The sequence below is a fragment of the Paramisgurnus dabryanus genome, chromosome 14 (assembly GCF_030506205.2).
Source record: "Paramisgurnus dabryanus chromosome 14, PD_genome_1.1, whole genome shotgun sequence".
In the NCBI taxonomy this organism is placed as follows: domain Eukaryota; kingdom Metazoa; phylum Chordata; class Actinopteri; order Cypriniformes; family Cobitidae; genus Paramisgurnus; species Paramisgurnus dabryanus.
The window spans coordinates 11,052,399-11,067,365 of NC_133350.1; the positions used below are offsets into that span (position 1 = coordinate 11,052,399).

The 14,967-nt window shown below is 41.2% G+C and overlaps 1 protein-coding gene across 1 annotated transcript in view; it reads left to right on the forward strand.

Moving 5' to 3' along the window:
* LOC135718710 (inter-alpha-trypsin inhibitor heavy chain H3-like) overlaps positions 1-14,967 on the forward strand; it is a 32,523-nt gene that overhangs the window by 16,018 nt on the left and 1,538 nt on the right. The window contains exons 16-21 of the mRNA XM_065240914.1: positions 9,323-9,337; positions 9,756-9,773; positions 10,736-10,753; positions 11,189-11,206; positions 14,158-14,226; positions 14,468-14,584. Coding sequence (XP_065096986.1) covers positions 9,323-9,337; positions 9,756-9,773; positions 10,736-10,753; positions 11,189-11,206; positions 14,158-14,226; positions 14,468-14,584 — 255 coding nt within the window. The remainder of the gene's footprint in view (positions 1-9,322; positions 9,338-9,755; positions 9,774-10,735; positions 10,754-11,188; positions 11,207-14,157; positions 14,227-14,467; positions 14,585-14,967) is intronic.

Sequence of the window (14,967 nt, forward strand, 5' to 3'; positions counted from 1 at the left end):
AACACTCGACAACCACGACAAGACACAGAGAGCTTACTGAGACTGAACTTGACAAAATAGAGCATGACAGCTACGAAGCCAACACACAAAAAAAATACAGAATGGGCATTAAAACTTCTCAAAGACTGGCTAAAAGAGAAAAAATGGAGACAAGTATGAAGCAGAGGATCTTAATAAGGTATTACGATCATTTTATGCATCTGTGCAAAGTTTCGCGGAAGGATAAAAATGTTAATTTAAAACAAATATGCCAATAAAATGTTTCAAATTCATATTCATGTCCAGTTTTTTTTCTTATGTGGCAAGTAGCCGTGTAATAAGCGGGATAATGTAGAGGCAGTCGGTAGTTAATAACTACCGGCTGCCACTACATTATCCCTTACTTAATGTATACCCATAAAGGTACAAAAATTAACCAAAAGAAAAGGTGCAGTTTTGTTCCCCTGAAAGGATGAATTAATCTTAATCATATTCATAAAATGGTGACAACTCATCTACTAAGAATGTTACATGGAATTTTGTTATTTTAAGATTATTCATTGAAATTTCTCATATGTGCCTAAATATCCCCTCTTATGTGCCCTTTTATTTGTATTTCTTTCTTGGTTCATAAATTTGGTCTTCCAGGTCCTCCAGGTATGCCATTTTTGTTTGTTTTTGTACACATTTTATTCTTATTTTATTTATTTGGCATGTCTGTGTGTTGCAAATGAAGGATAATGAAATTGTATCCTTACTCAGAAAAAAAAATATTATTGCTGCTTGTTCAATTGACTTTAAAATCTAAAATCTTCAAACCAATAACAACTCTTAAAAAAGTTGTCTCAAATTAATGTTTAAACTAAATTGGTAAAAATTAAAGTTATCTTAATAGTTTTGTGTTGGGACTTCATTATTAATATTTTATTCATAAAATGGTAACAATTCATGTACTAAGAATTCTTAATTAATTTTGCATCAAGTTATTTTTATATTGTCTATTGAAATTCCTCATATGTGCCTAAATATGCTAAATGTGCCACTTATTTGTATTTCTTTTGTGATTCGTGTTTCAGTTCATCCATGGTTTGCCGGTATGCCATATTTGTTGAATTTTTTTACACCTTTTATTCATATTTTATTTATTTGGCATGTGTGTTGCAAACTCTGTCAGAAAAAGCTACAAAACTGTACATTTTCTGTTGCTGCTAAGGTTCCACCTTTACAGCTATACTAAACATAATACAATGTTGTACCTTTTTGGGTACATTACTGTCCCTAAGGATCTATTGCGTACCTTTACCCTAAAATTTAACCGGTACAAAATTGTTCCTTAAGGTACACAATAGGTCCTTTGGTTATACTATTGTACCCCAAAAGCAGTGCTGGGCAGTAGCTTCACTACAAGTAGCGAAGCTAGTAGTTTAACGTCTCGGTTACTATCGTAACCTCGGTTCCCTGAGAAACGGGAACGAGACATTGCGTCAGTAGCTGACGCTATGGGGAGAGGTCCTCCTCTCTTCCGATTCTGAAGCTTTTTTATAGAACAACGCCAGTGTACTGGCTAATGCCTGTCATGACGACGTATAGAGGCGTGGCTTTCGCCGCTATATAACGACCGTCTCTAAGGCATATCGACAGATCATTTCGACTGAACAACAGAAGAGCTGATCTGAGCAGTGACACGGCAGCTTACGCAATGTCTCGTTCCCGTTTCTCAGGGAACCGAGGTTACGATAGTAACCGAGACGTTCCCTTTCGAGAACGGTCTCTCGACATTGCGTCAGTAGCTGACGCTATGGGAGACTGTATAGAACCGCGCCGTGAGAACAGCAAAGAGCAGCCCCAGTGGAGTTTACTCAAACCCATGCACCACAGCGCTTAGCAGTAGCACATAACACAGTCCTAGCCCAGTCGGCGTAAGCCCAGTCGGCGTGAAAAAGACTGGATGCCTCTAGGGACCCAATCAGAAACTCGCCCTGACCCAGGGCAGAGTACATACAGACACAGCCAGCATAAAGATCTTATCGCTGCACTACCCAGGGCAGCAGATAAGCACAATGCAACAAAAAACCAAACGGTCAGGCTTAGCACAACGCAAGCTATAGCAAGCATACCTGCATTCGGCATCTGCTGGCGTAGCATAAGATGCACATCAGGATAGCTAGTGCGAAAGAAACGAAGATGAAGTGAATACAGCTCCATACCTCGACATCAGCAGTAACACAGTAGTACTGGCAACATGCGGTACACACTGTGAATACACATTAACCACGCGACTGCTGACACACACCACAACCTGAGACCGGAGGCGATGTGTCGCCCTCCCTCAGCACCCAATCAAGCAGCTGACTGCAAGATGGGGCGAGAGTAACTCACCGAGAGAGCTCGGAAAGCCCCAGCAAATGCATCCACATCCAAAGCAATATCCTCTATTTACAAAGAGTCTGCTCCAAACACTGCCGCTGTGGCACAAAGAGCTGCTCAGACTGCCGTGTCGGGGTCGAGCACTCAGATGAACATATAAAGCCTAGCCGGGCATAGCTCATTTAGAGCCATAATAGAAGGCAGATTTTAACCGGCTGCGCTCTAACAGCGCTGCGGTTGGATTGAGGCACCTAATCCCTAACTGGTAAACATAAGGGGAGCGAGGTGACCGCTTCACTCACTTAATTCTAATACCCGATGGTGCCCAGCCACTGCGTGCCCAGAGGCATTGTGCAAAACGCCACAGGAGCAGTGGCAAAACCCTCGAGGTAGATAGCCTGTATCGCGGCCAACTACCCGCTGTTGTAAAGGTAGAACACTCGACACGGAACACCGTACCGGGTCATATGCATTCACTTCACACCCTTATGTGTACAGCATAAGAGGGGTGCTGAGTAGAAAGGGCTCGCGACTCTCGTATGCGTCTCAAAGCACAACACGACCGAGTCTAAACCATCACATAACACCCCCACAAACAGAGTGTACAGCGTGCTGGAGTGCCCTTACAGAACCGCAGCTGATTCGGTCAGCTCGGGGACCTGAATAACTGATCCTCTCACCAGTTCCGCGCTTACCGGCAGCAGAACCCAACTGGGGCACACAACTGCTGGCGCTTGGCCAAGCATAATGTGTTCCCTACGGGAGTGCAACTGGAAGAAGCACAAAGAGGTATTCTCTCCTTGTTGTGCACAGATCCAGTAAGCCCGAACCAAACTCAAATCAGCTTACACCCTCAGCCACATCCGTGCCGCATCTGTGGCGGGCGGGACATGAGATACCAAATGGGGAGCAGATAGGCGAGCGGCTCCCAACACCTGACCACTTAACAGTGTCAAAGGGGGGTCAGGGCAACATGAGGCATACTAGGGGCGTCCGCCGCCAGCACAATAGTGCCCCGGGTGGAACAGCTCAGAGCAAACACACAACTAGTGCGCGCTCCTGAGAGAGACGGGTTCGCATCGAGCCCGAGTCCGAACCACAACCAAGCACACAACATATAGCTGGCGTGCAGACTGTCCTCCTATGCCCACACACACAGAGAAAACCACTCAAGAAAAAGAGTGCTCCTGCAGCCGGTCGGCAATATCTAGGAGTATGAAGCACAGCTGCCCACTCTTAAATGAGAAAGCGCCGCAGCCAGTGAACATGTGCGTCCAAACAATACCATCATGAAGCACCACCATAAGTGCACTAAACCGTGCACTTAGGGCTTCGATCCCAACGGAACCATCGCCCTAGGCCGAGATAGTAGCACAGCTATACAAGCCGCTCTAACCCACTCGTCAGGCACGTACTCCGATGCACAGTCACAATTGCTGGACCAGGTACCGGCGCACTGCACCGAAATTGTGACGTGACCACGCCAACTTGGGTGGTCTGACGTCAAATTAACACAGAATCCCGAAAAAAGTAAAAGGATTCAGCCAAACCCATACGGCTAGGAAAAAAGGGGGTAAACACTGCCGAATGATCGGAGTGTTGGGCCCCATAAGAACATGTCTAGCAATGGCTCGCCGCACGCATGCGGGTGCCCATTACATGCTGTCCGCTATATAAGAACCCACCGCTAAACACACGCATGTGGGGTGGGTCAGGGATGCTACGAACCCATGGCAGACTGAGCGAGGCATGTATGTGCCTGTAGCTACGGCTGAACCACAGAGGTTTATATGTCGGGCACGACCAGTCAAACCTGCCACCGCACACCACTTGGGAAGGCTGGATGCAGGATACAAACGTGGAAAGATTAGATTCCACGCATATAGGAACACTTAGCAACAGCTTGCCGCGCACACGCAGGGTGCCAGTTGCACACTGTGTTTGGGAAACTATGCTGCTGTGTAACGCAGGAGTGTGGGCATAACGTCACCGTAGTGCAGGGACGTTATGAACTCCTGAACTGTACTGCACAGTGCGCAACGCGGACGTGCATGAACAATGTAGCGGAGCGATCCGCTATTGGGCACAGGATATGTGCTGTAGATACACAGAACTGTAGAAAGAGCCAGGGTCTGCAGCCGCTCGCTGTTGGACACAGCTGGATACAGAACTCAGCGGAAAGAGAGACATATTCTCATACACTGAAACACAAAGTAATGGCCAGTTACATACTGTGGAAAACCAAGTGGGTCTGCAGCAGCTCGGCGCTTGGACTGAGCTGTGCGCAAAACCCGAGCAGAAAGGAGTGACATCTCCTTATGCACTGAATACGTAGTAACGGCTCGCCGCGCGTGCGCCGGGTGCCAGTTACATACTGCGTGCTGTGAACTTGGATTACTTAACTGAAACGCACAGAGCGTAGCACCGCTGTGTATTAACAGAGAAGTGAGCGAACACTGTTGCACACAGGCTTACGTGTATTGACACACATAGCCCGTGCATAAATGAGTGTAATCTTCTTATGCACTGAAACACATTTAAAGGGCTCGCCGCGCGTGCGCCGGGAGCCCGTTTCATATTGTGTGCTGTGAACTTGAATTACTTAACTGAAATGCACAGAGCGTAGCACCGCTGTGTATTAACAGAGAAGTGAGTGAACACTGTTGCGCACAGGCTTACGTGTATTGATATACAGAGCCCATGCATAAATGAGTGTAATCTCCTTATGCACTGAAACACATATAAACGGCTCGCCGCGCATGCGCCGGGAGCCCGTTACATATTGTGTGCTGTGAACTAGCCGTGAGGAATGCAGGGCAGAACGTCACCGGCTGTACAGTGACGCTGTGAACTCCCAAATTGTACTGCACAGTGCACAACGTGGACGTGCATGACAAAGTAGCGGAGTAATCTTCCGTAGGGCGTATGCATACGTGTTTAGGTACACAGTGTAAAACCATAACCACAAATAATCATGGCTATGACACCATTGTTTCAAACACCCATGGGTAGTATAGTAATTATGGCTTGGTGATATTAATCAATATACCATAAGACCATGAATACACTTTACTACAATTTCATAGGGGTAGGGTCTGCAGCCGTACGCTGCTTGACGGGACAGACCCAGCACTCGGAAAAAGGAGAGACATCTCCTTTAACACAGGAACACTTGCAACAGTTGGCACGCGCACGCAGGGTGCCAGTTACGCATGTTTTTGCGGGGTGACCGCTGTATATCACAGGCGCGTGAGGTAAAATATCGCCGAATTACGGGGACATTGTGTACTTCACCTACTTCATGCATTCTGCACCGACGTGCAATACATGGCAGCAACCCGCTGCTGCACAGCTGGGGCATAAAGGGCGATTTATAGTCGTGCGTAGGTCCTACGGCGTAGCAGCGACGGCGTAGGTTCCGCGTCGGTTTTCATTTATACTTGTGCGTCGCCGTCCGCGTCGACGTGCAAACACACGCGAAACCGCTGGTTGGCAGTATCACGCGTGTAACCACAGTAGCAGCAGAAGTCGTCATAGAAGAAGAAGCTTAGCAAGAAAACCCACAAACGAAGAAGAAATAGCAACTTGTTGTGTATAATTTGAGAAGACCAGCAGTGATGGAAGTAAATAAACAGCGACTTATGTTGCAGTTTGAGTTAAATCACTCCTCAACTTGGCTCATCTTTGTTTTCACCGTCTCAACCGGAAATACCTATGACGCAGTTTTTTACCTGACGGGAGGGGTTTTGGTGGACCAATCACAGCGCTTACGGTCCGCGTAGAGCCGACGCGCTGTTAGAAATTTTGTGAGGTGCGCGTCAGGCTACGCAGAGCTACGCACAGGCTACGGATAGCCTACGCCGTAGCTACGCCGTAGGACCTACGCACGACTATAAATCGCCCTTAACGCTTTAAAAATATGCATCCGTATCAGCTCGTACTAACTAGACACAGAGCGAGGAGAGAGAATATCTCTCTCCTCGATGCAAGACTACATAACAGTTACCCCCTTCGTTATGTAGCCCGTGTGACGGGCATATTTGCGAGTAGGGTTTAATGTTATGTATTAAACATTGGAAAGGATCGCTACGCTGGGCGAGGGATCCCACTCGATATAATTTGCCTTTTTTCTCTCCGTAGCGCGTGTGTAACGGGCACAACGAGAGCGAGGCCGGGCGCTATGCGCTGTGTTTGTCCGCAGGGGGTTATAAATCGTATATATTATACATATTGGTTCCCCACGTACACATAGTGAACTGAATAAATGCTGCTTGAATCTACGACGGTCCGCTGTGTTTCAGCGGCCATCAGACGCAACACATCAGAGCCCAACAGCCAACACGAATTCCCGTCGGGGGACGCGAAGAATTCCAGAGCATTGCTGCATGAACCACACACGCTGAGGGCAATGTTCACTCTCTATTCACGCTGTTTCGTAGCTGATAGCCAAGTTGCAAGCAGACCCCTCACCGTATTACGTCACGCTCGACGGCATACGTAGCCTGAGCGCGCGCAAGGAAAGCATGTGGTTCGCAAGGCAAACCGCTATAAACAGGCTCATTTTTGTCCGAAACCCGTGAGAATCGGCCAAAGTGCGCTTTATTGTACAAGCAAGACACCAAAAAATGATGCTTACTCTAGTAAATAACAGTGAATAGCAGCGCTTGTACAGGCAAAACGACTTGTGAAAGGGTTTTGCAATGTACAAGGGGGCGCGCGCGCCGTGCTCGTCCACGACAGGCCCCACTGAAATGAGGTCTGTCATGTCCGAGCAGCGACCGTAGCGCGCAGGGAAGCGGCCAAAGCACGCTGTGTTAACATAATACCGAGAAACCCCGGGATTTAGTTTATTGTGAATGTATTGTGCACACTGTGGCATATTCCGCACTGCATATGTGGGGAAGGGATGCTTGTGCACGTCACCGCCCCGCTTCCATAGCCTCGGCTCGGGGGAAGCTTATAGGGCGGGGTGTCTCGCACTGCTCGGTCTGCCCTTCACTGTCTGCAGCTCGTGTGTGACGAGCACATTCAAGAGCGGACTGAGAGCTGTGTGCTGAGACGGGTCGTCGACGCACCAGAGGTTTGGGGGCACTTGGTGTTCTCTCCAGGTTGGCTGCGACCCACCAGCGGCACGCTGGCGGCGGTGGTCCGCGGCCGAGAACACAGTCACGTGCGAAAACCTCCGGCGATTCTCTTCGCTTACCTGTTTTCTCGAGGAGCGAAGCAATATTTCCGCGTAAATGCCAGCCGGAACGCGTATAAGGGACGCGCCTACGTCCGTTACGGGTGCGATATTCAACGGCGACGCTTCAGTATCACGAAGTGAAGAGAAATGATCTGTCGATATGCCTTAGAGACGGTCGTTATATAGCGGCGAAAGCCACGCCTCTATACGTCGTCATGACAGGCATTAGCCAGTACACTGGCGTTGTTCTATAAAAAAGCTTCAGAATCGGAAGAGAGGAGGACCTCTCCCCATAGCGTCAGCTACTGACGCAATGTCGAGAGACCGTTCTCGAAAGGGAACTACATTTTTCAGTAGCTTGGCGGTAGCTTAGCTGCTTTCTAAATCAATAGCTTTTCAGTAGCTAAGCTCTTTTTTTGACCAAGTAGTAGTGAGGTAGCTTCCACACAAGCTACAATTTTCCAAACATTTCTGAAGTCGTCCTAAATTTGAGAATAAGCGCGTCGTTTGAATCGACACAGGACGTCGTTTGTTCCGTATTTTTTTGAGTTGTGCAGCCTTCATTCATACAAAACATTACCACTCGCATTCTGTGAAGAATCGTACACTACCTCTGATTGGGTTATGTCACCAAGCCAAGCTAATATAAAAACATGTAATAAATATTACAATTGAAACTATTAATAGAATATGCTTTGGCGGGCCCCTCACAGACTCTGTGCAGATTACTGTACCTGCTGCCTGTGGGCCCACGTTGGAGACCCTTGTGTTAAGATATGTCAGGGCCAGGTGTTTTTGAATAAAGGCAGCTCAAACATGCATTTCATTCTGGGAGTATAGGATAAGTCCAGCAAACAGCCCCAAAATGTGAAGTACCTACACTGTAAAAAAAATTCCGTAGAAATTGCAGCTGGGTTGCCGGTAATTTACCGTAGATTTAAATTTATGTTATTTACTGGCAACATTTTGTTCAAAGTTAAATGAACATTAAACAATTACAAGTCTTTTTCTTTACAGAGTAAAACTAAAAAAACAGCATCAAGCAAAACATTCTGAGAAACAAAATCTGAAGCAAAAAACAGAAAAAGGTTTATGATGATTTCTGGTTCCCAGAATGCTTTGCATGAGGCTATTATTGTATAGTTTTATTCTAAAGATAAAGACTTGTTAATATTTAAAATGTATTTAACTTTGAACAAACTCTTGCCAGTAAATAACATAAATGTAAATCTACGGTAAATTACCGGCAACCCAGCTGCAATAACATTGTAATTTCTACGGAATTTTTTTACAGTGTAGGCCTACATTATGCTTGTATTGCCTATAATTACCAAAATGATAAATTGAAACTGAATAAATAATTACATAATAAAACTGGTTAAAAATAAAAAAAGTAGCTTGGATGTAGCAAGCTACTATTGATGTAGCTTAGCTTGCTACATTTCCCAGGGGGGTAGCTTCAGTGCAGTGAAGCTTCATTTAATGTGAAGTAACTGGTAGCTTAGCTCACTACATTTTCCAAGTAGCTTGCCCAGCACTGCCCAAAAGGATAACATTTCAATTTATTGCATACCCATAAATGTACAAAAATTAACCAAAAAGGTGCAGTTTTGTTCCCCTGAAAAGGAAGTCATCTTAATCATATTCATAAAATGGTGACAATTCATCTACTAAGAATGTTACATGGAATTTAGTTATTTTAAGATTATTCATTGAAATGTGCCTAAATATCCCCTTTTATGTGCCCTTTTATTTGTATTTCTTTCTTGATTTATACATTTGGTCTTCCAGGTCCTCCAGACTACGGTATGCCATTTTTGTTTGTTTTTGTACACATTTTTTTCTTATTTTATTTATTTGGCATGTCTGTGTGTTGCAAATGAAGGATAATGAAATTGTATCCTTACTCAGAAAAAAAAGTATTATTGCTTCTTGTTCAAATGACTTTAAATCTAAAATCTTCAAACCAATAACAACTCTTAAAAATGTTGTCTCAAATTAATGTTTAAACTAAATTGGTAAAAATTAAAGTTATCTTAATAGTTTTGTGTTGGGACTTCATTATTAATTTTTTATTCATAAAATGGTAACAATTCATGTACTAAGAATTCTTAATTAATTTTGCATCAAGTTATTTTAATATTGTCTATTGAAATTCCTCATATGTGCCTAAATATGCTAAATGTGCCACTTATTTGTATTTCTTTTGTGATTCATGTTTCAGGCCGGTTAGGGTATTACGGTATGCTATATTTGTTGATTTTTTTTACACCTTTTATTCTTATTTGGCATGTGTGTTGCAAACTCTGTCAGAAAAAGCTACAAAACTGTAAATTTTCTGTCACTGCTAAGGTTCCACCTTTACAGCTATACTAAACATAACACAATGTTGTACCTTTTTGGGTACATTACTGTCCCTAAGGATCTATTGCGTACCTTTACCCTAAAATTTAACCGGTACAAAATTGTTCCTTAAGGTACACAATAGGTCCTTTGGTTATAATATTGTACCCCAAAAGGATAACATTTCAATTTATTGCATACCCATAAATGTACAAAAATTAACCAAAAAAAAAGGTGCAGTTTTGTTCCCCTAAAAAGGAAATAATCTTAATCATATTCATAAAATGGTGACAACTCATCTACTAAGAATGTTAGATGGAATTTTGTTATTTTAAGATTATTCATTGAAATTTCTCATATGTGCCTAAATATCCCCTCTTATGTGCCCTTTTATTTGTATTTCTTTCTTGATTCATAAATTTGGTCTTCCAGGTCCTCCAGGTATGCCATTTTTGTTTGTTTTTGTACATTTTTTATTCTAATTTTATTTATTTGGCATGTCTGTGTGTTGCAAATGAAGGATAAATGAAATTGTATCCTTACTCAGAAAAAAAAAGATTATTGCTGCTTGTTCAAATGACTTTAAAATCTAAAATCTTCAAACCAATAACAACTCTAAAAAATGTTGCCTCAAATTAATGTTTAAACTAAATTGGTAAAAATTAAAGTTATCTTAATATTTTTGTGTTGGGACTTCATTATTAATTTTTTATTCATAAAATGGTAACAATTCATGTACTAAGAATTCTTAATTAATTTTGAATCAAGTTATTTTAATATTGTCTATTGAAATTCCTCATATGTGCCTAAATATGCTAAATGTGCCACTTATTTGTATTTCTTTTGTGATTCATGTTTCAGACCGTAAAAGGTTTAACGGTATGTCATATTTGTTGATTTTTTACACCTTTTATTCTTATTTGGCATGTGTGTTGCAAACTCTGTCAAAAAAAGCTACAAAACTGTAAATTTTCTGTCACTGCTAAGGTTCCACCTTTACAGCTATACTAAACATAACACAATGTTGTACCTTTTGGGGTACATTACTGTACCCTAAGGATCTATTGCGTACCTTTACCCTAAAATTTAACCGGTACAAAATTGCTCCTTAAGGTAAACAATAGGTCCTTTGGTAATAATATTGTACCCCAAAAGGATAACATTTCAATTTAATGCATACCTATAAATGTACAAAAATTAACCAAAAGAAAAGGTGCAGTTTTGTTCCTCTAAAAAGAAAGTCATCTTAATCATATTCATAAAATATGCTAAATGTGCCACTTATTTGTATTTCTTTTGTGATTCATGTTTCAGGTCATCCAGGCTATCACGGTATGCCATATTTGTTGATTTTTTTTACACCTTTTATTCTTATTTTATTTATTTGGCATGTGTGTTGCAAACTCTGTCAGAAAAAGCTACAAAACTGTACATTTTCTGTCGCTGCTAAGGTTCCACCTTTACAGCCATACTAAACAATACAATGTTAGGGTACCTTAAGGATATTTTATCTTTAAAGGTACAGTTAAATGTTTTGTACCCCTAAAATTAAACTGCTACAAAATTTCTCCTTAAGGTACACAATATAGGTCCTTTGGGTATAATATTGTACCACAAAATGTATAAAATTTTAAAGCGACAGAAAAGGTGCAGTTTTGAACCTTTTTGTACCTTTTCTCAAATTAATGTCATCATGTTTAATCTAAAAGAAAGTCATCTTAATCTTACAGTTTTTCTCTGTTGCTTAAACACATTTCTTTGAACTATGCCTCATATTCTCAAAACAGTAAACACAATATCATAACACTTCACACAATTCTCCAAACATCCTATTTTCAGGTCAAAATGAAGCTCTACACTCAAAACCCTTCACTCTTACTGAAAAACCAACATTTTCCCTCAGAAATCACACACAAGCTTTCAAAAACATACACACTACAACATAGTATTACACACTGGTGCAATACATTTAAAACAATATATCCAAAACTGGTGAGTTGCTTGTGGTTCTCCCCCTCAAAAACCTTTTCACATGACCAAAAAAGACACAATCAATGTATGCATTAGAACGTTTTTATTCATTCATGTGCGCACGCGGCCACGAACATACATGTTGACTGCACCGGCCGCTGCTGTGCCATTCATCTGAAGCTTTGGGTAGTGCTGTGGCGGATCCGCGGTTCGGCTTGCATGCGATTCGCGGATTAATATGCAATTTAAATAGGGTAAGTTTATCATTAATGTTTCTAAGGCTTGCAATTGTTTAAATGGTTAAACAATTTAACTGCAAAAAGGCGCTCAAGTGAGCAGATTTCTGTACGCACATGCATTTAAATGTGTCCGGTCCAGCTCCAGTCAGGTCCAGAGTTGCGCTACTTTCTGTCATACTGTAGTCCATTAACATACATTTGCTGAATAGAGCAAAGAAAAACAACGTAACGTTTTTATGTGAAGCGACTGCTGCATCTTCTTCCTGAAGCGCTGTTTGGAATTCGCACTTCGCCTGTGTGTGAACACGCGTTTAAGTGCCCTCAGTAGTGCACATACAGAGAGAAGTGTTTCAAAAGTTAAGCCAACATAAAATCTTTCTGTTCGTGACAGGGCACATACACACAAAATGATCTCACAGTATTCTTTTTCTAATAAAAACATTTGTTTATGTCTTAAGAAACCAGTCAGAAACCAGTCTGGGCTTATTTGTTCTTAAAGAGACAGTAACCTCAATTAACCTACTTAACTCTTTCACCGCCAGCGTTTTTAAAAAAAAGTTGCCAGCCAGCGCCAGCGTTTTTCATGATTTTCACCAAAGTTTAATGCCTTCCAGAAAATGTTCTTCTTTAAATATATAAACATACAATATACCAAATGAAAGAACAGACCCTCTGCTTTAAAAAAAAAAACCCCGTTTCATCCTACCTTTAGTGGTTCTTTTGTAATCAGCTTTTGAATATGGGTAGGTTTCTGCAAAAACACCATATTTTGAGCAAAAAGCAGAGATAATTCCATTTTTGTGACGGACTTTTCATAGAGATCCCTTTCGGAGCGATCTTTAAAACAGACACGGACATGCATCCGCTTGCCATAGGGCAATACTTCCGGGTTTAGTGGATAATAGCGGTATTGCGGAAAGACGGAAAAACTCGTCAATGGCGGGGAAGCGTTTTCTCTGAATTGACGAGATATCTCGTCAATGGCGGTGAAAGAGTTAAGTCTGTGTCATTTATGTTAATCAAACAACCCAAGACAAACAAAAAATCACTTCTATTGCTCTAAAAATAATAACACAAATATTTTATTTGTACAATAAAGTGTAAATATCCATTTAATCAAATTTCTGTACCTAATGCTAATTTTAGACCTTACTTAATGTGCAACTCTGTCCTTTTTTAATAAATGTTTATAATTTCTTTATTTGTTATTAGAGTTTTATTTTTTACAACGAGACTTGAGACTTGACTCGGACTCGAGCCCAGAGACTTGAGACTTGACTTGGACTCAAGCTCAAAGACTTCAGACTTGACTCGGACTCGAGCTCAGAGACTTTTTTGTACATTATATAGTACATTCTCTGAGAAATTATACTTAAAATGTCACACTGGAATTGCTCTTTACTTAGTCAAGACTCATGAATGAAAATTTACAATAGTGTTTTGAAGGGGCCATTGCATGAAAATGTTAGCATTGCCACTTTGTAGGTGTGAGCAAAAATAGATCATTGAAATTTGGCTTTCATTATGATGTCATAAGGATATCTTATTAGAATAATACCGCCCCCTTAATCTGCACTATCCAACCACTGCACTGCAATTTAGTGCAGAGAAAGAGAGAGAAAAAAAGGACTTGACAGCACAATTGAGTTTGAATTAAAACAAACCACCATCATTGTGATCAGTGTTTGCACTTCATCCGCTCATTTGCATTTTAAAAAACACACCCAAAACGACACATTTTTCCTCAAACATACAAAGTGGCAATGCTAACTATTTTCATGCAATGACCCCTTTAAAGAGAAAATAATTTAATGCATTATTAGTTTTGTGGAAGGAGATGATAAAATGAAACAGTTGTTGTTTTCATGGCTTTTTACAAAATAACATTTGGTGTATTTTACTATACTGATTATTTGGATCATTTGTTGATACAGTTATTTCAAAACACATTACATGTCTTATCCTCCTTTAGATGATTTTGAAAGTGAGGCTGACGCTTGTGTGTATGAAAATCCATGAACTTTGATTCTGTCTTAAATCTGGTAAATTTGTTAATTTTTTTGTGGTTCATAGCTTATGCTAGGACTCCGGACATGGCACCTACACATGTGACACGTACACTTGTGGCACCTACTCAATCAGGTGGGTGTAAGATCTCTCAGACATTATGCAATATAGAATTTAATATCATAATTACCCCATTTAGACCTGGGGAATGGACAATGAAACAAGTATTTTCTGCATTCTTATTGTATTATTCAGTCCTACAGTATGTATTTCTTGTAATTATTTACTGTTTAAGTATAATGAACTGTATTGGACTTAAAATCAACTGGAAAAAGTTTGAAGGGGTTAAGAGATTGTATTTTGTTTTCTTTTACAGCAGTTCTTGCAGTTCGTAATAATCGGTTCCTGCTGCCTGCTGATGGTCAGCCGAAACCGCTTTGTTTTGATGTCCCTATTCCTCACAAACTAAAACTGCTACAGGATTCTGCTTTAGGTCAGACATTCATACATATTTACATGAAGAGTTTGGTTCCAAAACGCGATAAACGGCAAAATTACAACCAAAATGAATATTGTATCTGGTCAGTATTAAAAAGTAAATTCTTAATTTTACGCAAAGTCCGATATTCGCTGTGTTATTCTGTCCTCTTTTCTCCCATTTTTTCCCAAAACGTGTTCAACGCCAGTTTTCCTTCTCCAAGTATAACAGTAGTGTTCTTGATATTACAAAAATAACTGTTTTCATTAATGCCATTAATGTTTCTTTTTTTTAGTCAGTGTATACCACTAGTCAACTAAATGAATTTAACATGGTATGAATGCATATTTATATATCGATTCAATAGATTTATAGCATTTTGAAAAAAAATACTTGTA